At 41.4% G+C, this 24,571-nt stretch overlaps 1 protein-coding gene across 2 annotated transcripts in view; it reads left to right on the forward strand.

Annotated features, from left to right (window-relative positions):
* Positions 1-24,051, forward strand: part of INO80C (INO80 complex subunit C) — a 43,946-nt gene extending 19,895 nt beyond the window's left edge. Inside the window, exon 5 of one of the 2 annotated variants that reach the window (XM_090285652.1) lies at positions 16,944-17,857. In XM_090285652.1, the coding sequence (XP_090141778.1) occupies positions 16,944-17,081 (138 nt within the window). In that variant the 3' untranslated portion in view covers positions 17,082-17,857. Of the gene's footprint in view, positions 1-16,943; positions 17,858-23,797 lie in introns of those variants that run through there. The other variant, XM_090285654.1, reaches the window with a different exon arrangement.
* Positions 24,052-24,571: the final 520 nt, after the last annotated feature.

Raw genomic sequence — 24,571 nt, forward strand, 5'->3', positions numbered from 1 at the left:
CACTCAGCCTCTTCAAAGAGAAAGCAATTAGCAGAGAAATCATATTGCTTCTTTTTAAAGACCTAACAGGTCCTGTCTCCTCTGAGTGGAGCTGGACTCTTTCCCAATATCTGATACTTGTCTTCACTTAAAGAGGGGGAGAGCAATGTATTATTGGGCATAGTTTAGAACTACCTGTAAGGTTGGACAAGTGCTTTCCAGAGCTGGGAGCAGTCCACGTGGATGAAGGAGACCCATTTTGCCCCCATCTCCCAAGTTAAAGCATGCATCACCTGGATTTTGAATATATTTTGTAACTGGGCCAAAAGTGTTTTCAATGAGAAATCTCTCATTTCTGAATCCCTAGTTACTGGAAAGAGACATTAGATACTAGATGCTCTTTCCAGTGACCTAGAACAGTGAGTTAGGAGTGCTTAACTTAGTAGAAATAAAGGGTAAGGAAAGAAAGGAATGGAGTATGAAGTAAAGAAACCTGAACAGCCCTGGCTCATGTGGCTCAGTGGATTGAGCCCCAGCCTGTGAACAGAAGGATTGCCGGTTTGGTTTCTGGTCAGGGCACATGCCCAGGTTGTGGGCCAGGTCCCCAGCTGGGGGCAAGGCAACCAATTGATGTATCTCTTTCACATTGATGTTTCTCTCTCTCTCTCTCTTTCTCCCTTCCTTCCCCTCTCTCTAAAAGTAAATAGAACTTAAGAAAAAGAAACCTGAACAAATAGGACAGATACATCGGGAAGAGATAGAAAATTATGTCCTCTTACAAATGTATGAAAGTATTATTGTTGTTTAAAATAATGTTCTAGCTGATAGGACTATGTGGACCCTACATGGATTCTGATTTTTTAAAAAAACATAAAAAATTTTTTTGAGACAACTGGAAATTTGATATTTGATGATACTTAGGAACTCTTATGAATACTTTTAGTTATGAAAATGGTCTTGTAATGTTAAAAGAAAAGATTCATGTTTTTTAGAGACACATACTGAAATATTTATGGATGGAATGATATATCGGATTTGCTTCAGGATGATTGAGACAGAGAAAGTGGATGGGAATAGTGTTGAAATAGATTGGCCACAAGTCAATAATTGTTGAAACTGAGTGACGGGTACATAGAGGTTTATTATACTTTCTACTTTCATATGTTTGAATTTCTCCGTAACAAAAAGTTTTAAAAAGCTTACGATGCTTTTATTACTAAAAATTGTGATGAATTTTTACCTAAAATTGGTGACCTGCATTAGCTTGTGGATGCTTAAAGTTTGAGAAATGTTTCCTGAGTGGTCTGAAGTCTTTAATAGGGGGAATACCTAATTCCTAAAGTATTTCACAAAAGACTAGGTTGGAAGAAAAGAACCACAAAGCAGATGAAGTTGTCCTCTAGATGTTTTTAGCAGAGGTTTTCATTGCATGTTCTGTTGGCTGTATTTCCTGTGTTGATGTTGGCATGGGAGTGGAGAGACCAAAGATATCAGCTTTGAATTTCTCCTGGGATATAAATACATTATATTAGAGTGGGTTTGGGATGCATTAGAATAACTGCCTATAGATTGAGAAAATACCTGTTGATCTACTTCCTGGTAGGATTTCCAATATTTATACATCTACACAGAGAAAGAACTTAGATCATCAAAGAACTTAGCACATGGACAAACTTTTAGTTTGAGGAATTGCTTTCATTGAATTTCAGCTGTGTTTATTGCTGTTGTGCCTACATTAAGGAATTACACCGACAGAGAGGAGGTGGCACAACCCTACCACAATTCCAATTGCGTCTGTTACAGAGATACGTCCATATTATTCCCCCACTGCCCACCAAGATGAGTTTGCTCCTTTGGCACCGAGACATGGAGCCTGATAGCCTGGGTTTGAATCTCCTTTCTATAATTGACAAATTGTTTGGTTTGGGGAAAATTACTAACTTGCTCTCAAATTCTCAAGATTCCTTATCTGTAGAATGAACATCACAATAGTATCCACCCCACATGATAGCCAGAATCTAATGAGAAAATGACAGAAGAGCATTTAACTCAATCCCTGGCCCACATGTCCAGCAAGTGAGAACTGTGATCACTCATCTTCCTCTGGTCTCTTTTCCTGACTTACTGGTAGATGTGCACTTTCTGCCTAATTAGTTTTTCCCTTGTGGCTCCTAGAGCTCTTAGATCCAAATTTGCAGCCCACTTATAGAAGCTAAAAAACATATTATCAACATTTCTGTGTGTTCTTCTCCTGGCTGGCTCTATCAACTTCCCCTTGTCATCTTCACTGCCTATCTTGGTCATTTGTTCCAGCTTTTATTCCGTGTATTTGTACAAGCTGGCTCAATGTTTTTATGGAGCATGAGGAAGAGTAAATAACTAGCTAAATAAACAGGTGATCTGTGACTAAGGCCAAAGGGAAAAAGGAGTCATGGGGTGGAGAGTAGAGAATTCGGATGAATGAATAAACTACAGAATGAGAGGGAGAGGCAGGGCCAATAGAAACCATCCACTGGACTGCTCCAAAATCATTGCTTTATGCCTTCCTTAGTATTGATCATGTCTACTACCATTGTTTGTTTTCCTGTAATAATGGGCCACAAAACCTTAAAAATGAAAAAGGGGCAAGTTGTCTATTTGTTTTGGTGACAGGCTTGAGTGGGAAAATGGGGCACTTTCTTCCCACTGCACACACAGAACCGTTGGGTTCATCCTGGTTTTCTTCCATGACTCAGTGGCCTCTGTCCACCGGTGCTTCTGTCCCAGTTGCAGACAAAACCTTTCCTGGGAAGAAGCGGTGTTTTCCTGGCCAACAGGATGCTGACAGCTGACAGCTGACAAGTGCACAGTATGCACCTAACATCCCACTCCTCTACTCAGGGTCAGGAAGATGAGTCACCTTCACCAGCCTCGGTGACTCGGATCCTGCTCGCATCTTTCCAGCGTGAATGCAAAAGGGCACGGCCTGGTGTTTTGCAATGTGGAATAATGCAGGGGCTTTTTCCAGAGATCTGAGGCCTTGGTGACTGATATCTCCCCTCATAACAACTGGAGAGGAAACTGCTAACTAGAGATAAAGATGAGAGTTTCTGGTCTTTTCAAAGAAAAAGTCCCTTCAGAGACAATGTAAGACCTTGAAAATGAGATGTTTCAAATGTACACAGTAGTGCAATTCCCCCAAACTTGCTTGCCTGTCTGGAAGGTTTTGTAAAGAAACAATATGCTAAGTATTTGTGCCCACTCGTTATCATTTTCTCTGAAATTCGACTCTGCCTTTTCTTTGCTTATGGAGTGGCAGAGGGCCAATAGCTTTTGTCTCAGCCTCAGAGGCAAACATGGCTACAGGAGCAAAGGAGAAAGGCCAGACCCAACATTCTAGGAATGGAATGTGTAGGTGGGGCCTTCCAGGTACACACTGGGTCTGGGAGAGCAAAGGTCAGCCCTCCTGGTAGCCCCCTCCCAGAGGAAAGGGGGCTGACCCATGTGAACACTCTCTCAGAAAGCTGGTTTCCTAGGCCAACAGTGAGGTTCATCTTTTATTTATAAAGAGTCTTTAATTTGTTTTCCTTGTTTATCTTCTCTCTAATTTAAGAGGGAAAAAACCCCACTAAACAAAAAAGGCAGATTTACACATGAAAAAACACATATGCAAAAGTGAAAAACATATATGCTGAAGTGAAAAAAATCCCAAAACACAGGCAAACACCATTTTTTGTAGTAACAACAACAACAACAAAATCAGTAAGAACGATGTGAATGGTTAATGCTAAGGAGTTAATAGTTGTCTCCTTTGGAGAAGGGTGTGGATTTGGGGTAAGAGTGATGAGAAAGAGAACTTATACTTCTTACAATGAAATCTGGAATTTTTGGAAAGAGCACATAGGAATTTTAAAAGAGCAAAAACTCAGTGTAGGAGCTCTGGTTTGGGAATCTTTCCTTCCCTCTGGAACTCGGGCTTGTCTGAGGCTCAAGCCGTGTTCCTGGGCTGCCTCAGTCCATAAGGAAAGCCCCACCGCCCTGCCCCACCCATGAGGACATGAAACCCTCTCTGCCCTGCTCTGTGGCAGGCATGCTAGTGCTTCCTGACAGCGCGATGTCTGCACCTCGTGGCATGTGAAGCGCCGCTCCCCACTCCTCCACACATTCTTTCCATTTAATGCTCACTACAGTCCTGTGAGGCAGGTAGAGCAGCGTGTCCACTTCACACCTGAGAAACCTGAAGTCGAAGGGGTGAAACTGCACAGCTGTTAGGAGGCTGGGAGGGCAGTGAGCCAGGCCCCCTGCATCCACCCACAGGGTCCCTTTCAGCCCTTGCTTCCTTTGGCAAGAGAAGGCTGGCTTGGAGCTAACCTGAGGAGTGTGAGAAGGAGCACAGGGACCTGGCCTGGGGGTAACGTGAGAACTCCGAAATTCCTGTGCAATTGTATATTCCCACAGAGCGATCTGCAATAGTTAACTCTAGGTGCAGCTTGTCTGGGCCACTGTACCCAGGTTTGTAGTCAAATACCAGTCTGGATGTCGCTGAGATGAGATGAATATTTACACCAGTAAATTTTGAATAAAGCAGATTAACATGGCATTCGTGGGCCTCATCTAATCAGTTGAAGACCTTAAGAGAAAAAGACTGAGATCAGCAAAGAGGAGGGAATTCTGCCCCCGGGCTGCCTTCGGGCTCAAGTTACAACATTAGCTCTTCCTTTTAGGTTTCAGACTTGCCAGACCCACAATCACGTGAGTCAAGTCCTTAAGATAAATCTGTCTATCTATGCATTCTATTGGTTCTGTGTGTCTGGAGAACCCGGCAAACACACCTTCTCTAAAGGAGAAGATTGGATGAACACATTTATTTTAAATTACCTTTCCTGGCATTTCCACACCTAGCAGTGAGGCTTGCACATCTTACATGCTTCATAAATATTTGAGTGAAAACCAATAGCTAGACGAAAAATGCCTGATGGCTTTGCCAGATGTGGTATTTATTTAAACTATTGTGTTGTTCCCTTATGAGTCATTGACTCTAATGGAAAGGAACAGAAATTGTCTTGATTAAATCAGGGGAGGGAGGGTAGGAGCGATGAATGGTGAAGTATCTTCCATTTTTGAAGATTCTGTTATCTGTCATCACTCCAGAAACTGAAGGTTTTGTTTTAACTTTTAAATCGGAGTGAATGGAGACTGGCAAAGCCAGGATAAGAGCTCTAAGGCAGGCACCGTTGCCTCTCACGCCCACCTCAGGTACCCTGGACCTCTTGCTGTGCAGGTCCCTTCTGTAAGGAGGGGCCCAATTCCATTCTGTCCATGCACCTCCTCACCATGAACAAATACTCCCTTGTTACTACCTACCCAATACTGAGACCAACATGAATGTGTTTAGGTGCTTTGCCTAGCAGTATTTGCAGTGGGAGAAGAACCAAGAGAAACAGCTCCCAACAGGGAGCATCAATTGCTTCCATTTTAACCATGAGGGAAACTGAGGCTCAGGGATGTTGGGCATTCTGCCCAGGAGTCATGGTCTGAGCTGGCCATGAGGTTGCTGGGAAAGAGAAAGGTGTCTGGGAAGATGTACCTGTGTTCCTATGGAATCCCCATTCACCAGGCCTCATCACTTCTTGAAAAGCAGATCCTGATGAAGGGATTGAGACTTTGCATACTGGCTTCCCTGTCCTCAGAGCAACATCCTGGATATGAAAGACTGCTTCTTAATTCCCATTTAAATTGCCTAATGTGTTCTTTCAAATAACTTGTATCTAACACAACATTTCATTTCCCAAAACCCAGTAAGCTCATTCCTTGTCCCTTATCACTTGGAGAGTTCACTTACTCCTCAGCACTTAGCTTAGCAGTTACCTCCTCCAGAAAGCTTCCTTGTCCCTTCCCTGCCCCGGAATTCCCCAAGCACTCCATGGAGCCCTGGCAGCCTGCAGGCTCCAGGTCTGTTGCCTTGCAAGATCACTAGGCTGAGATCCTTCCGGGCAGGGAGTTTGACATGACCAATGTCTGGCACGTGGGAGAGGTTCGTAAAACATTTGTTGACTAAACCCTGGAGATAGTAGAAGTGAGTAAACTAGGGGATATTCTTTATATAAAGGAAAATGACTAGAAACTTATAATCATCTTGTCTGATACATAATGGATATTTCATGTTTATCAAATAATACTTAAAAATGAGAAGGTTGTGTTTAGAATAAATAGCCTTCTACCTGAATTATGCTTTGGGGATATGAGTCAATGTCACTGTCATTTCTGGGTAAAAATGTTAATGGCCATGAAGAAAATGTTTTTAAGTTTTCCCTCCCACAAATTTTCTAAAATCATTGGCTTTACTTGTTGCGTATCTAGACTCCAGTAATTAGCACAAAATTTAGCCCTAAATTATGGATTATAGGTATTTTAAACTTGAAGTTCAATATGACATGATTCTAGGGGCCTGCCAATTATTTAAAATAAATAAGATCCACCTGGTTTGTCTCAAAATTTCCAGTCAATTCCACAAATACAAAATTACTGGGCTTAGGCATTTGGTATTATCCTGTTTGCTCATTTTTCATTTATTTACCCATTCATGTGGGACATGGAAGCCTCCTGCCATAGAAGGGTTAGTAAGGTGGCCAAAGAGATAATCAATAAACAAGGAAAAGAATGTCAGCCGTGTACAGATTGGTGGACAGGGAGTGCAGGGACCAAACCCCAAAAGACAATTGACTTGTCAAAATAGTGTTGTAATAGTCAAGGAAACTAGGTTTAAAAAAAAAGTAATCAAATAATGTAATTAGGAATGGGGCCCAGCAGGGGTGGGACCGGCTAGATCTTGAGAAGAACTCAGAAAAGGAAAGGGGCTAACTTAAGTATGGAAAATTTTCTTTGGATAATACATAGCCATTCCAAGAAGGCAATAATGAATCTGTAGTATTGTTGAAATGTGAAGGGACAGGGGGCAAGCCACAAAATGGAGTGGACAGTGGCTGGTCCCTTGGCCAAGCTGGAGGAAAGGCAGCCAGTGGCCTGGAGCAGTGACTCAGGTGGGAGGAATGTGGCTCAGGCTGCTTGCAGCTGCGACAAGAACAGGATGGGGCACTGCTGAGGACATCCTGGATCAGCTGGGGACTTTCCATGGAGGAGCATAAATGGAAAGCCATAACCCAAGAGAACCCTGGCCTGCATGCCGGACAGAGTCCTTGAGTGTGAGCGAGGAGAGGAGAGTGAAATTGCCAACCCTCCATCATCGAGGTGCAGTGGAGACTGGGAAAAAACAGCTGAGGTGCAGTGCGTTGGGCAGACAGCTTCACTGCAGACCCAACTGAGCTGGCCCCTGCCTTCCGGAGGCCCATGAGCTGGGCTGAACCCGCTCCAGACTGTCCTGAGGTGTCCCCAAGCTCTGTAGCTTCGAACTCATGGATTCAAACCTCAGGCACATTTCTCCTACCAGCCTGGTTTGTGCCCTATCTATGTAATGCCTGTGCCTTAATTTATTTAGGAGGCTCCCTTAAACAGTCTCACCTTTTAAACATAGCCTCTGCCACTAGGCAAATAACAACACCACCTCCTCAGGACCCCTGAGCTTCCTTGCAGCACACGTGAAACCCTTCCTGGGCACCCACTCACCAGGCACCGTGGGACTGGGCACCAGGTACCTCCTCTGCCCTTGGAAGCAATCTCATCACTCAGCAGTGTGAATCACTGGGGTTTCCAGGATGCACAGGGTCCTGCCTTGTCGTCCTTTTTTAAAATTCTGTAATGAAAGGAACTAGTATAAATAACCCATGAACCTGTACAACAAGGTGGCGATTGACTGTGGGAGAAAAGGTGGGCTGGGTGGGGGGAGCGATGGGGGGAAAAGGAGGACAACTGTAATAGAAAAGCAATAAATAAATAACTAATTTTTAAAAATAAAAATAAAAAGTTTGTAATTAAAATAAAAATTCCTGCATCAAAAAAAAGAAAAATTCTATGATGAAGTCTGGAGCTCAGGCCCCTCTCCCTACAACCTAAAACTATTCTAAGATTAAAAGTTTATTAAAAATATAAAAAGTTTTTTTAAAAAGTCACCCTACAACCCCCAATGGAATTGCAGCTGCTAGATCACATATGATTGAAGAAAATCTTATTCACAGATCCAAAATGCTGCCTTTCAAATTTTAGGCATGATTAAGTATCAACTAGTTACTAAGTGAAAACTCACTCACTTCAGCTTTTTTTACTGCTACTTTAAAAATCTATTATACAATCCATAAGAACTACTATTAGCATGTACTTTAAGCATTCTGATTTAACTTATTTCTGATTCAAAAAGTAATATGTTACTTGGTATGACTTGAAAAGAAGAAATGGTTGTTAAAATTGTTCCTCCCTTAAGAAGTAATAGTATTTGCAGAACTTCCCTTAAAAGCGTTTTTGGAAATGACTCAGAATGTGACTCTACCACATTCTACCTTGTAGAAATCATGATAGCGAAGCAGTCATTTCCCATAATACCTAGGTGCAACAAATCCAAAACAAGGAGATTCCATATCTTATTGTGCATATGCAAAGTCTGGCCAGTTTTTCTTGGAGTAATTTGTGGAGCTATAAATATATTTTACTCTGATTTCATCCATTATGTGTTTCTTGTGTTGTTGTTTTAGGGGGGAATGGGAAAATTTGAGGAGGGGGAGATGTTATCAAGGGGAAATTTGGGGAGAAGCTTTTCTTATTGTCGCAGAAATATCTCAAATGTAATGTTAGTACCTTGATTTGCCTATTTGTGGCATATATGATGATACCATCATGGAATTAAGTTATGAAAGACTTCCTGTTGAATGGAAAATCAATCAGCAGGCTGGGCCCTGTCTGGGTAGCTCAGTTGATTAGAGCATCATCCCAATATGCCAAGGTTGTGGGTTTGATTCCTGGTCAGGACACATAGAAGAATCGACCAAAGAATGCATAAATAGTGGAACAAAAAAGATCGATGTTTCTCTTCCTCCATTCCTCTCTCTCTAAAATCAATAAATAAAATTTTTCTTAAAAAAAAAAAGAAAATAAGTTTTTCATTGCCTTTAAAAACCTGAAATATGCACCATGAACCCTGTTACGTAGACGTCCTCCCCCCACCCACCTCCTGCCTGCTGAAATCCTAACATCTTACTGTTTGTTCTACCTGCCATCTCTCCAGCTCTCTTGTCTCTGTACTTCTTCACGCCGCAGTCCCAACTTTGTTATCCACTTTCTGCCACCTTCTTCCTGGTTTCCCCCCAGCATGAATCAGGACAGAAATAAGGGCCAGGACAGGAGACTGGCTCATTGTCAAGTGCTCCTCACATTATGTCTCACTCAGTTAGCAAAGGCTTTGGCATCTCAAAATGAAATAAGGATTAGAAGGCTTATAAAACAATCATACAATCAAAAAGCTGCAGAACACCTGGCTGACTTTCACATCTGAAAGATTTCAGATCAAGGGCCTGATGAGATTCGTCTTTTGGGGCAGTTTGCTCACTTCCCCTCCACTGGTAACTAGGAATCAAAGGATTGCCAGTGTGAGCAAAATCTGGCTCTGCTCATACTAGGACACCCTCATGCTGCTCAATCCCATGAAGTGAAACCTTAGGTTTCCCAGAGCCTTCAGTGGCCGCATGGTGGCTGCTCTCATTACACAAGGTCACGCTGGGATAGGAAAAATGTCTCACTGGTCCCATCCCCATTCTGTAAATTCTACTAAATTTTGTTTGTGATGGACTCACCCCCATGCTGATGAAGCAAAGTTAGTGACTGAATCTATTTCCACCGGCATCTCCCAGCCAGGTCTGGCAATGAAATGGGAAATGCTGGATCTGGAGTCTGAGGACCTGGGTTTGAGCTCCAGAGCTTTACTTATCAGATGGGTAGAGGGTAGGTCACGAGAATACCCAGACATTTTAATGTGCTCATCTGAAAATGAAGGTAATAATAACCTCGTAGTGTGGAGCTTATGTGAAATTTCATGTAAATGTGCTTTGTGAGATGATACAGATATGAAGTGCCTTAGTAGCCAGATTATAAAATATTACAGAAGATGCTTCTTGAGCAAGCTGAGGTATTATGCAGGCAGTTTCAGAACTGTCAATTTCATCGCCAAATTCAGAATGTGATCCTTAAGGCCTTCTATACCTGGAACTTGGCTACCAATTGATTATTAAAAAGAAGGTTGAGAAAACCTATGGCCAGTTGGTATTTGCAGAAATGTTATTAGAGATGTAGGCTTTGTTGGTAGATGGGAAAGGTCTTCAATTGGTCAGGGCCTGACACATCCTTGGCAACCTGCCAATCTACCATTCTAAGTGAGAGAAAAGATGGGTAGGTGTTGACCGGGGCCTTTGAACAGCTTAAGCCTTTGCAGCAGGAGAGTGGGAAGCCAGGACGAGTTTCTGCACCTGCTGCTATTAACCAGGCTGTGGTAGTCATTGGGGTCGTTAATTCTTTTCATTCTCTAAATGGTATATTTTGATAGCAGTGTTTGAATTTTGATGCCTTTTTTTAATCACTACTTTTCTTGTACAGTTAGTGTTTTTTTGTGTCCTAAGAAATGTTTGCCTACCTTAAAATCATGAAAATACTGTATGCTCTCTTCCAGAAGCATTATAGTTTCCTTTTTCTGTTTAAGTTTGTTCTCCATTTTGAATTATTTTGAGTATGATGTCAGGGTTTGGATAAATGTATAATGACCTATATTCATCATTATGGTTTCATACATATTTTCAATACCCTAAAAATCTTGTGTGTTCTGCCTATTTATCCCTCTTTTTCTCCCAACCCCTGATCTTTTCATTGCCTCCATAGTTTTGCCTTTTCTAGATGTCATATAGTTGGAATCATGCACATTATATTGCCTTTTAAGATGGGCTTCTTTCACTTAGTAATATGCATTTACAGTTCCTCTATGTCTTTTCATGGGTTGATAGCTCATTTCTTTTTAATGCTGCATAATATTCCATTGTCTGATGTACCCCAACTTATTCATCCATTCAGCTGTTAAAGGACATCTTGGTTGCTTCCAAGTTTTCACAATTATGAATAAAGCTACTGTAAGCTTCTGTGTGCAGATTTTTATGTGGACAAAAGTTTTCAGCTCCTTTGGATAAACACCAAGTGACATGATGACTGGATGGTATGGTAAGACTCTGTTTAATTCTGTAAGAAAATAACAAACTGTCTTCCAAAGTGGCTGTGTCACAATGAATGAGAGTTCCTATTGCTCCTCATCCTTGCAAGCATTTGGGGTTGTCAGTATTCTGGATTTTGGTGATTCTAAAAGGTATATATAGTGATAATGATCACATTTTTGGTGTACAGGTCTCTATTTATGGAATGTTTTCGTCAAGATATAATTTACATACACTAAAAACCTTTTTAAAGTGTACAATTCAGTGTTTTTATAATGTTGAGAAAGCTGTGCAACCATCACCACTATTTAATCTTAATAGAATATTCCCATAACCCCCCCAAAAGAAAGCTGTATCCATTAGCTGTCTGCTTCCCCTTTTCACCAATCCCTGGCAAACACCCTTCTGCTTTCTGTCTCTATGGATTTACCTATCTGCATATTTTATATAAATGGAATCATATAGTATGTAACTTTTTGCATCTGGCTTCTTTCACTTAGAATAATATTCATCCATGTTGTAGCAAGTATCAGTACTTTTATTTTTATAGATGAATAATATTCCATTGTATGGATAAACCACATTTTGCTTATCCATTTATCAGTTGATATACATTTGGTTTGTTTCACCTTTTGGCTGCTGTGAATAGTACTGTTTTGAACACTTGTACAAGTTTTTGGTTGAACACTTGTTTCCAATTCTTTTGGTTATATATCTATGAGTAGAATTGCTGAATCATTTGGTGATTTAACTTCGTTAGGAATCATCAAACTGTTTTCAACAGTGGCTGCACAATTTATATTCCCACAAGCAATGTACAAGGGTTCCAAATTTTCCATATCCTCCCCAGGACTTGTTTATTTTCTGTTTTTTAAAAATTATCATACCCCCTCTAGTGAGTATGAAGTGATATTTTATTATGGTTTTTTATTTGAATTTATCTGATGACTAATGAAGTTGAGTATCTTTTCAAGTACTTATTGGCCATTTGTATAACTTTTTGCCCATTTTTAAATTGGGTTCTTTCCTTTTTGTTGTTGTTATAAAGTTCTTTCGTTTTTCTTGATTCTAGACCTTTATCAAATATATGATTTCCAAAAATTTCTCCCATTCTTTAGGTTGTCTTTCCTTGCTTGATAGTACTCTTCGGTGCATAAAACTTTTTAAATTTTTATAAAGTCCAAGTTATCTATCTATATTTTTTTGTTGCCTGTGCTTTGAGTGTCATATCCAAGAAATCATTGCTAAATTTAATGCTATGAAGCTTTTCCTATATATTTTCTTCTTAGGGTTTTAGCTCTTACACTTAGGTCTTTATTCATTTTAATTTAATTTTTGTTTACAGTGTAAGGTAAGGGTCCAGCTTCATTCCTTTGCATATGGATATTCAGTTTTTGCTTCATTATTTGTTAGAAAGCCTGTCCTTTCCACACTGAATGGTCTTGGCTGTTGTTGAAAACCCACTGACCATATATGTGAGTTTATTTCTGGGCTCTTTATTCTATTCCACTGGTTTATGTATCTATTCTCATGCTAGTTCTACACTGTTCTGAATATAGTAACTTTTTAGTAAGTTTTGAAATCAGGAAGTGTGAGTCCTCCAACTTTGTTCTTTTCAAGATTATTTTGGTGAGTTGGAATCCCTTAAGATTCCATCTGAATTTTAGTATGTGTTTTTCTATTTCTGTAAAAAAAATGCCATTGGGAATTTGATAGGGGTTACATTAAATCTGTATATTGCTTTGGTGTAGTATTGTTATCATAACAATATTAAGTCTTCCAATTCACGAAAATGGCATATCTCTCCACTTATTTAGTTCTCATTTAATTTCTTTCAGCAGTGTTCTGTAGTTTTCAGTGTACAAGTCTTTTGTCTCCTTGGTTAAATTTATTTGTAAGTATGTTATTTTTTAATGCTATTGTAGTGGAATTGCTTTCTTAATTTTACTTTTGAATTGACCATTACCATCATCATAAACATGATTCTTACTTCGCAAACTGTTCCGCCAATCTGATCCTTTTTTGTCAAGTAGTATTTTTTAAATTTAATTTTTCAATTGTTTCCCACCAGTGTATAGAAATACAAATTATAAGTTACATTGACCTTGTATTTTGAGAACTTGCCAAATTCACGTATTAGTTCTAAACTGTTTGAATTCTTTCTTTCCAGTCTTTATGCCTATTATTTCTTTTTTGCCTTGTGGTCCAAGTAAATAATGATCTCTGGCACCTGTTGAACAGAAGTGGTGAGAGTGGGCAGCCTTGCCTTGGTCTCCGTCTTAAGACAATACTTCTAATACTGCATCATTATGTGTGATGTTAGTTGTAGGGTTATTGTTGATGTTTTGTGAAATGCTATCAGGTTGAGAAAGTTTCCTTTTACTTCTAGTGCGCTAAAAGTTCTATCATGAAATGTTGAATTCTGTAAATTGTATTTTCTGTATCTATTGAGATGGTGATATGATTTTTCTCTTTTATTCTGATAATGTGATGAATTATACTGATTAATATTTTTAACCTTATATTCCTGAAAAAAAAATGCCCAGGTTTTGGTCATGCTGCATTAACCTTTTTTTAAAAAAAATTACTGAGTTCAATTTGCTAATATTTTGTTAAGGATGTTTGTGTCTCTGTTCATAAGGGATAGTGGTCTGTGGTTTTCTCTTCTCATAATGTCTTGTCTGGTTTTGGTATTAGGATTGGACCGGCCAAAACTTTTTAAAATTGGGAAATGGTTTCTTCCTTTATTCTTTGAAACAGTTGATGTACAACTGATATAATTTTCTTTGCAAGTTTGATGTAGTTTACCAGTGAAAGCATCTGAGAATGAAGTTTTCTTTGCAAAACGTATTTACTTGCACATTTAATTTTAAAAGTCAGCGTGGGGCTCTTTACATGTTCTATTTCTTCCTCTATTTCTTCCTCATCAATTTTAGTAAGTTGTTATTTTTCATTTTATTTGACTTTCCATTTTTTTAGCATAAAATTGTTCAAAAAATGCTTATTAACCTTTATTAATCTTTTATGTCTTCAGGATTGGTATTCCCTTTATTCCTGATGTTTGAAATTTGTTTTCTCTCTTATTAACTTAATCTCATTTCATTTTTCTTTCAGCCTTTAGAACATTTTTTAAAGCCTTTCTTATAGTGTGTATTTGCAAGGGATGACTCCCAGCTTTTATTTATCCAAAAATGTCTTTATTTCACCTGAATTTTTAGAAGATATTTTTGTAGTTTATAGATTCTTTTTTTCAGCACTTAAAAAATATCATTGCATTGTCCTCTGTCTTTCATTGTTGCTGATGAAATGTCAGCTTTAATTTTATATGTATGTAACATGTTTTTCCTCTGGCTCCTTTAAAATTTTTTTTCTTCAACTTTGTTGTCAGCATTTTGACTACAAAGTGAGTATGATTTTCTTTATATTAATTCTGTCTGTGACTTGCTCAGCTTCTTGGGTTTGTGGGTTTACATTTGTTTTTTGATTAATCGTAACCTGTCATTTAAAGCTTGGCTGCTGCCCATCCACCTTGTCTTCCTCTATAGAGCCCACTCTTTTACTTACCTACACCAGGCTAGGTGCTTGCCTCAGCTGAACATTTGATTCAACCATTAGGGGCTCATCCCTACCCAAAATTCAGCTAAGCAGAGCTTCCTTGCATCTACAACTCATTCATCAAATAGAAAAGTATGATTCTTAGTTTATCTGGACTTATCTGTTGATAACATGGTAGTGAAGGCCTGTTGCATTCTTCTTCATCCTAACCGTGAAGAAGAATTCAACAGCTACTTTCTGTGACACCATGAAAAAGTGAGGACACTAATCTCCTGCCTCTGCCTCTTGAGAGCCCCTCCCTCTGCTTCTCAGGGCTCCAAATACATGTGCTCATACAGGTGCCACACAACCCTACACATGTACAGTGTTCACTGTGTTACCTCTACTACCCAGGTGAAGGAAATGGGGAGAGGATGCCTGGCCTTCTCACATGCAGGTCCATGGGTTGTCTTTGAGGGGCCATGGCCTATCCTTCCTTCCCGTCCAGCTTTTGAGGCGGAGGGCCAACACACAGCCCCTGTATTGGCACATCAGCTCGATTTGGAAAGAACTTATATATCATAATGTTCCCCATTCTCAGTTGAGCTCTTACCAGGGCAGGGGCACTCAGGGTGCTCTGACCCCTTTATGTCCCAGCACCACCCAGACCAGTAGACATACAGACTAGAACCAAAATGATGCTGGGCATCCCTGGACTTTTTCCTAATTAGGCAAGTGGAACACCAGTTCCTGGGGAGCTGCTATGGACTGAACTGTGTCTCCCCTGCCACCAATTTATATGTTGAAGACCTAACCTCCCATCTGACTGTATTTGGAGATGGGGCCTATAAGGGGGTAATCAAGGTTACATGAATTCGTAAGGGTGGGGTCCTGATTCCATAGGATTAGTATTCTTATACAAAGAATTTTTTTTATTTCACTAATTCAATATTTTATTTGATGTCAGAGCATCTTAACTTTGAGTTGTATAAGTAAGAGTAATTCCATTAGTAATTTTAGAAGAAACAGTTCTAGAAAATATCAATTGTGCTGCTAGAATTTAATTGAAAACGGACTTAACTCTTGAACTAATTTATTGAAGCACTTATGCAATTTTTTTTATACCCACTTAGGTACAAAATTTTTTATAAGAAATAGAACATTTTTATTGCATTATATAATTTTATATTTTACAGTCATAATGCAAACTCATAACATAAATATACATGATGCAACCAAACAGCAATGTAACTATTAAAATATGTAAAACATAGAACTAGAATTTAACAGGCAAAATACTTAATATGGCTTTTAATGGAAATAACTGTTTAGAAATGATTAGTTATTGCCTCATTCTAGTCATTACTTATCAAGTGAACATAAAATTATGATCTCCATTAGAATGGTACACGTTATCCAAGTCAACATTGTATACACTTTATAACATGTAGTATGCAATATGATTCATGGGCTTTCTTAAATATATACATATCTACAGATACACAGTACACAGACAGTTTTGTTTTAATACCCCTGAACATGTTGATTAAAACTATTACAGTAATTCTATTCTAAAACTACTTGAGAACTTGGCATAACTTTTTGATACTAAATTAAATCCTAAAAAAAAGAAAAAAAAATTAAATCCTACAGAATTGAAAGAAAAGGAACATAATGTTGGTTATAAATACATTCTTTACAAAAAAGTGAATAGTGGTCCTGCACTCATATTTTATATTACAGTGAAAATATTTTATTCATTTAAAGGTATTTGCATCTTGTCCTTGGTTTATGTTTGAAATATATGGAAGTTAAAAGAGAATATTGTAGGCAGGCAGAAAGCATGAGTGTTCTCTCTCTCTGTCTCTCCTTCTCTCTTTCTCTGCTTCTCTCTGTCTCTGTGTGCATGCAATGAAGAAAGCCTATATGAGGACATAGTGAGAAGGTAGCCATCTGCAAGCCAGGAAGAGAGTCCTGAACAGAAACTGACCCTGCTGAACCTCAATCTTGGACTTTCAGCCTCCTGAACTGTGAGAAAATAAATTTCTGTTGTTTAAGCCACCCAGTCTATGGACTTCTGTTACAGCAGTCAGGAGTCACCATGAACTTGGACAATATGGTCTGGCCCATGGATTCAGGCTCTGGGGCATCTGATTCTGAGGATAATGGTCCCTGCTCTGGCTCCTTGACCCAGGGTTGAAGGCCTGGGCAGGCACCTGCCTCTCCTTCCCTTCACAGCCTGTAGTACTCACTGAGCATTTATAGTTCGGTTTTTGAAGACCCTCTGAAAAATGGATTCTGCTTTTTTCCCACAAGGTGATAATCTTCCCCAGACACTGCACTGAAGTCTGCAATGAGCCTTCCGTCCTCAGGCCCCTGTCCTGTACCCCAGGACCCTGTGAGGAGGCCGTGGTGATTGTGTCCTGTGGTTCCTGTGATCCTCTGCAGTACTGAGGAAACCCAGGGAAGCCAGAACAAAGTCTCGGTGGAGCTTGTATGGAATGAGTCTGGGCAGGGGTGTAGTTGGTCTCTGCTGGGAGAGGAACAGTGAGGCCTGCCCCCTGGCACAGCTCAGCCCCTCTCCTCGCTTCTAGCTGCCCAGGGCTGAGGGCCTCCAGGCTGGGAGTTGTGGCTCCTGGATGAGGATGGCGGTTGACAGCACCAAGACTGAAGCTCTATTTCCATTATGGACGCTGAGGCCTAGTTGATTTAGCTGGTTTAGCTTAGGGTGGGGGGTGAAGAGGGAATAAAAGAAGGAAAAAGTGGAGGAGAAAAGAGGGTCAGGAAGAAAAGTGGGGAACAAAGCACAGAGACATCAGATCCCACAGAGCCAGGCTGGGAGGGGACATAGGTGGCCCTTGTACACAGTGACACCCGAGTCACCTCCCTGGACGATGCTTCAGAGGATGGGACACGTGAGTTCTCAGCATTCAGAGCCACCACGCTCCTGACATCCTCATGGGTTTTGCCGTTGGGATCAAATCACCGAGGAGGGTGTTTATGGAGAAAAAGTTTTTTAGGGCCTTGACTCACTTTGGATTGTTTGTGAAGGTTTGTCAGCCCTGTGTGTTTTTGAAAAAGCAGCACAATAGTCAGGCTGACATCATCTGGTGTTAATGGGAACACTATAAACATTTCCACATTGAGTCGGCCAGAACATTATTTTACAATATTATTTCATCATTTCTTCCAGCATTCCCCCAATCAGTGCAAATGTCAAATAAACGTTCAAAATGAAAGAAACCAATGTATTAAGAAATAAATGACTTTATGGTAATGATAATAATAACACCCCTCCCCCACTAGTCAGGCTAAGTACACAAGGTTCTGGATTTCTTCCAGGGGCTTCCGCAGAGCTGAGGAATGTTGTGCTGTTCACTTACACAGCTGAGTTGGCAAGATGCCAAGACAGGCAGTTTTGTTTATTTGGTTTTCGCTTTTCATCATGAAATACAGTCCTGTCTTGACTCTCCTGCCTCTGGGGCTCTCTGAATGTTTCTAACTAGAATCCTTTCAGTGCATTTGCAAAGACTCCTTCCCCTGGGACAGGAGGGTGCCTGGAAGCACACAGCAGGGCAGCAGGGGGTTGGGGGAGTCTTTGTGGACTGCAGCTCTGCTTGGCTAGGTCATAAATCAATAGAGTTTCTGGGTTAAAACTTTTCCTGCACTGTAAGTTTTATTTAAGGATAGCACTGATTTGGCTTTTGAGCTCAGTGTGGTTTGCTTATAAACCCAGTAGACTGCTTCATCTGGGGAATTCGTGCTCAGACTCTGTCTCGTCACCACAACCACATTACGCAGCTCATGGGCACAGTGGCCTTTGTGTGATCTCATGATCCCAGCAAGTTTCCCATGATGGAGGACGAGGTTCAGAGGTCTGACTTCAGGGCTGGAGCCTGCTTTGGTGTTCATTATGCCTGCTCTCGGCCAGATGCATAAGACAGATCAAACACAATAAACCTCGTAGGCAGCCGTCCGTCTCGAGAGACGATGGTGTAGCTTCTTAAGAGTCTATCTGCACCGCCGAGAATGGCTGTGCAGTCCGACTCGGGAGTGACACGGTATCTGTCTCCTCCCGTGTTGAATCGACATCTTGCGATGATGCTGGAGTGTCCTCTCCAGTGAAGCTGAAGCTACAGAGCCTGGGCAGGGTGATATGGAGGGTCTGCTGTTGCCCATGCAGCAGACCCCCCCCTCTCTTCGCAGCTGAAGGGTCCAAGGGAAAGACGGAGTCAATACAGCTTGGCTTCAGGTGCGCCGCAGGAGTTGCCGGTGTTGACTACAACGTCAAACCGCCTTAGGGACTCCGGCTCCGGATTTTCTGTCGGGGTTTACTCCCTTAGCCTTTCCCCTGAAGAGGTATGCCGCAAGGCAGCGGAGGTTTTTTGGAGTCAGAGTTTTCCTTCTCTGATGTGCCCTGACTGGAAGATCGAACCAGCGACACTTAGCTTGCAGGCCGACGCTCAATCCACTGAGCCAAACCAGCCAGGGACACAATAAACCTAAACCTAATAGGCAAATAAGCCCATTATACAGTATATTAGAAGGTGAAATGCTGGGAGAAGATCAAAGTAGAGCAGGGTAAAAAGAGTTGGATGTTTCTGAGTATGTGGGGAGAGTCTACAGTTCAAAAGCAAATGATCAGAGTGTCTTTAAAATTTAAACATGCAATTAACATGTGACCTAGCGATTGTACTCTTGGGCATTTATCTTAGAAAAATGAAAACTGTTCACACAAAAACCTAGACATGGATTTCCATAGCAGCTCTATTTGTAATAACCACAAATTGAAAACAACCTGTCCTTTACTGAGTAAATGATCAAACAAATTGGCACTTCATCACCATGGACTACTACTCAGCAGTGAAAAGGAATGAACTATTAATATTCCTAACAACCTGGATGAATCTCCAGAGAATTATCTGAGTGAAAAAAGTCAGTGCCCCAAAGGATACATACTATATGAATCCATTTATTTAACATTATTAAAATGTCAAAATTACGGAAGTGGACAACAGATGAGTGGTTGCTGGGGTTAAAGTGGGGGTGGGGCCATAGGGAAGTGAGTGTGGCTATAAAAGGGAAGTATGAGGGATCCTTGCAGGGATGGAAATGTTCAGTATCTTGACTGTTATTAATGCCAATGTGGTGGTTGTACTATTGTGCTATAAGTTTGTAAGATGTTACCACTGGGGCAATAGGGTAAAGGCCAAGGAGATCTTTTGTATTATTTCTTGTAATTACATATGAATCTACATTTGTGTCACAATAAAAAGTCTAAAGAAAAAATAGAGTGGCCCAGGTGAGCCCAATGAGGTGACATTTGAACTCAGGCTAGAAAGAGGTGGAGAAGACAGACATGCACTTATTTGGGTAGACAGATCCTACTGCAGAAGAGCATGTGGCATGCTCCAGGAGTACCAACAGACAGTGTGAGCAAGGAGAAGGGCAGAGGAGATGAGTCAGAGGCTTAGCTGGGCCAGACCCCAAAGGCCTTGGTCAGCACAGTAAGGACCTGGGTTTTCAGTTTTCATGGTCAGGCAAGTAACCAGGGGGTAGTTCTGAGCAGCAGAGTGACATGGGCCAACTTCTGTTTTAACAGAGTCTGTGACTCTCCTAGCTATGTGTGCACTAGGATCTTTGGTAATGTGTGCAGGAGCTTCTCAAAGAAGCATTCGTTCCTGAGCCTTAAGTCTATACTGGTGACGCACAGAACATATAACACAGTTGAGGATGAGGGTCATGAAGGTGAAGATGATGAGCTGCCCAACAACAGGGACCTTAGGCTGCAACTTACTTATTAAGCCTTGGGGCCTATGAGAGGCAGGTCTGGAAGCCTAGTGGTTCAGTACAGTAAAAATTAAGACGACCTTGATGGTGTCCAGGGTGTTTGCATCTATGTCACTGAAGCTTTCAAGCAATAATGTATTCTGCAGGAGGTTTTGAGCACTTGTTAGGTGTTGGGAACCAGTGCCTGTAGGGGTCCCCCTGGGAAAGTGTTGAGACTTGGAGCCCCATGCAGGCCAAGCAAAGGAACCAAAGCCTGTAAGACCTGACCAGAAAACCGGGAAAGCTGGGTGCATATGTGCCTCGATGCTATAGCCAGTGGGCCCCAGTGGGAATCAGACCATGAGAAAATGCTTTATGTCCTTTGAAGCTTGCCCAGTTCTTTTACCTGGCTTGATCGCTTTGTTGTACCAGCAGCAGAGGTTTTAACTTTAACTCAAAATGAACTTACCCTCTCTATTTTATGGCCATCTGAAGTCTTTGTGTCCAACACACCCTGACCAGAGGGAGATCTCAATGTTCCTTCAATTGTTATCCCTGAAAAATATCTGTTTTCTGTAATCCTCACTGTTTGGTTGCTTGATGAGCTTTATGTGCATGCTATGTGCCCTTAAGCTTACTGCACTCAATAAAAGACCTTGGAGGAAGGCAGTCAAGGCATTTGTCTCTCAGACATTTTGTCGGCCTTCTCTCTTCATTTCATCTGTGACACCAGGGGATCTCTGCGGGTAAGGGGTCCCCAATGAATGCCTACTATCAGCGGTACATGGGGGAGAAAGCTGGCATAGTTCTTATACTCAAAGTACTCACCATGGCAAAAAACAAGAGAGCAGATAAATAAAATAGTGAAGGTTATGAAGCAAGCAAAGAATGGGGCTGGGAGGGTGTGTATGAGGAGGAGACAATAGTTCTCCCTTAGGTAAGGTGACACTTAAGTTGAGACATCCAGTGGGAGAAGTTGGGTTGAGCAGAGGAAACAGCCTGTGCAAAGGCCCTGAACTGGGGAGGAGATGGGACAGGGTCCAGAACACAGGCACATGACCCCACCACACCATTCATCTGACTCCCCACCTGGCGTCTCCCAAGGACAGCACTTTGTATCCAGGACACCAGCCTCACACTCCTGCCATTTCTCTTACTCATAAATCATAGAGCCAGGCGTGGCTAGTTCTTCAACAGTGCTCAAGAAATAGCAGTGATTTCATGTATTTTCCTCTGTAACATACCAGATGCTGGTAAGTAAGAGAAATTGTAGGAAATATAAAAATGCTGCCTATTTGAATCCAAGTCTATAAAATGTGCCTGCTTCCCAAAGCTACTGACCCACACATGGTATGACCATGTGGCCCGGAAGAGGACATAGCAGCCAGGCTGGAAACAGGCATGGGACTCATGATGACGGAGTGTACCTATTTCAACAAAATATGCATACCATACTTATTAGTTTCCTAAGGCAAGGCTACTATAATCGTATATCGGCAGCCGTCCGTCTCGAGAGACGATGGTGTAGCTTCTTAAGAGTCTATCTGCACCGCCGAGAATGGCTGTGCAGTCCGACTCGGGAGTGACACGGTATCTGTCTCCTCCCGTGTTGAATCGACATCTTGCGATGACGCTGGAGTGTCCTCTCCAGTGAAGCTGAAGCTACAGAGCCTGGGCAGGGTGATATGGAGGGTCTGCTGTTGCCCATGCAGCAGACCCCCCCTCTCTTCGCAGCTGAAGGGTCCAAGGGAAAGACGGAGTCAATACAGCTTGGCTTCAGGTGCGCCGCAGGAGTTGCCGGTGTTGACTACAACGTCAAACCGCCTTAGGGACTCCGGCTCCGGATTTTCTGTCCGGGTTTACTCCCTTAGCCTTTCCCCTGAAGAGGTATGCCGCAAGGCAGCGGAGGTTTTTTGGAGTCAGAGTTTTCCTTCTCTGATGTGCCCTGACTGGAAGATCGAACCAGCGACACTTAGCTTGCAGGCCGACGCTCAATCCACTGAGCCAAACCAGCCAGGGAAAGGCTACTATAATAAATTATCACAAATTGATTGGCCTAAAACAACAGAAATAGATTCTATCACAGTTCTAGGGCCCAGAAATCTGGAATCAAGGTGTCAGCAGGGACATGTTCTCTTCAAATCTCTAGAGGTTGGTCCTTCCTTGCTTCTCTCAGATCCTGACAGCCCCAGGCATTCCTTGTCTTATGGAAGCATCACTCCAATCTCTGCCTCCATGTACAAATGGCTGCTTCCCTCTGCTTCTGTGTGTCCCTGTGTCTTCGTATGGTGTCTCCCTGTGTCTTTCTTCACACTGTCTTCCCTCTTCCTATAAGGACACCAGTCATATTGGATTAGGACTCACCCTAATGACTTTATGCTAACTAATTATAACGGTAGTGACCCTATTTCTAAATAAGGTCGCATTCTGAGGTACTTATGTTAGGACTTCAACATATCTTTTTTGGGGAACACAATTGAACCCATAATGCAAGTGACAGGAAAGAAATAGTGGTTGGAAAGGACTGGGCAGTTGTGGAATTGAGCCACAGATCTTGCACAAGAGAAGCCTTTCTGATCTCATGCCCACATCCTGGATCTGCTAACTCTGAATCACTCCCAATGATACCTTTTAAAACATGCTTTATTCTGAGTGCTCCTACTTGTTATTCATTTCATGTAAAAAGGATTTTTATGCTTCTAAGGCTACAGGACATCTTTGTTAATGGTGCAGTCATTTATGGCCATGCAGGCTGAATGGCTGGTCTTCTCCCCATCCCTCACCCCATGGCCATCGTGCTTTCCAGTTGGGAAGTAAGATAGGTAAGGCCATGCCAGATCATGCAAGACCAAGGGAACCAGCAGGACCTGGGCTGGCTTGGGTGGGCAGTAAGCAGCCATCCAGTCCCAAGCAGGCAAGTAATGTGGTAAACACAGTGTCCCAAGACTGGGCAGGGCAGGATAAAAGGGACAAATCAGAAGGCATCTGAATTGAAGTGGAAGTAAGAGGGTCAAGAATTGGGAATCCTCGAGATGAAGGTGCAAACAGATTATCTGATGCTCTCAGCCTTGAGGAGACAAAGATGAACCTTGTAGTTCCTCTTTAGGAGAGAATGAGACCTAAGGAACAAAAGATTGGTCAGTGATGAAAATAATAGCTTGCAGGAAAAACAAGGGAGGCAAACTTTAAGTACAAGGGGAAGTCGATCGCTTCAAACTTCAGAGAAAAGTTTGTGGTGGTTCTGGTAAGAAGATCTTCCTCTATATATGTCCCCTCATCCTCCTCAAGAATGGCTTATAGGGTCTTGGATATCACAGTCTCCCCAGGAGACCATGGGGCCTCAGAGACTAGGGCTAAATATCCTCAAGATTCTATAGCCCCTTTTCTCATTTCTTCACCAGAGCCAGTGGCAAAGTAACAGGCCGAAAAGGAGAAGTGGGCTGGAAAGGACCCTGAAGAGGTGGCTTGGCTGACCTGAAATGACTGCAGTCCTGGCCCATGGGCAGACTTCCATGTATTTCTAGTGCCATAACAATACATCTGAATCCATTTAAAATAGGATGGCAAATATATAAATCATGACCCCCAAATTCCCTCAACCCTTTACAGGAAACCACAGAAATAATTATATTATGCTTTAATAACAACCAAGATCAGGAATAAACTTGAATTCTTTCATTTAGACTCTAGTTCATTCATAGGCTTGCTGCTAAATTAAAAGCTTGAAATAATTATCTGCTGTAAAAATAGGAGACTCTTACTCTTCAGATAAATAAAATTTTCAAATCAAAGACTTGAAATTTTAGGAATTATTTCAAAATGCTTTTTGAAAACATTTTCTGTTTCTAATCATAAAATGTCAAAGTCACAATATCATGAACTGTAGTTTTCCTACCCTTGATCTTACCCAAAAGGCCAAGAAGCAATTAATGTTTTTTAAGATTTCACTTTATTATTAGTACTCATTCATAGCCAGAATGATAAGATATCATGCTTCAAAATAACAAAATACATTCCTTTAGAAATATATTGTTTGTAGGTAGAACTTCCAGCTCTGAATGAGTGAAGAGGTGAACAAGTCCTCTCCCTTAAATGTAAAACTGGATATAAGTGTAAAAAATCTATCATTGTAGGGCTCTGGACATTGATCACAAGCAAACAACACATTAAGAAAC

This window comes from Furipterus horrens, unplaced genomic scaffold (genome assembly GCF_987537825.1).
Source record: "Furipterus horrens unplaced genomic scaffold, mFurHor1.1.pri manual_scaffold_8, whole genome shotgun sequence".
NCBI classification, from domain to species: Eukaryota; Metazoa; Chordata; class Mammalia; order Chiroptera; family Furipteridae; genus Furipterus; species Furipterus horrens.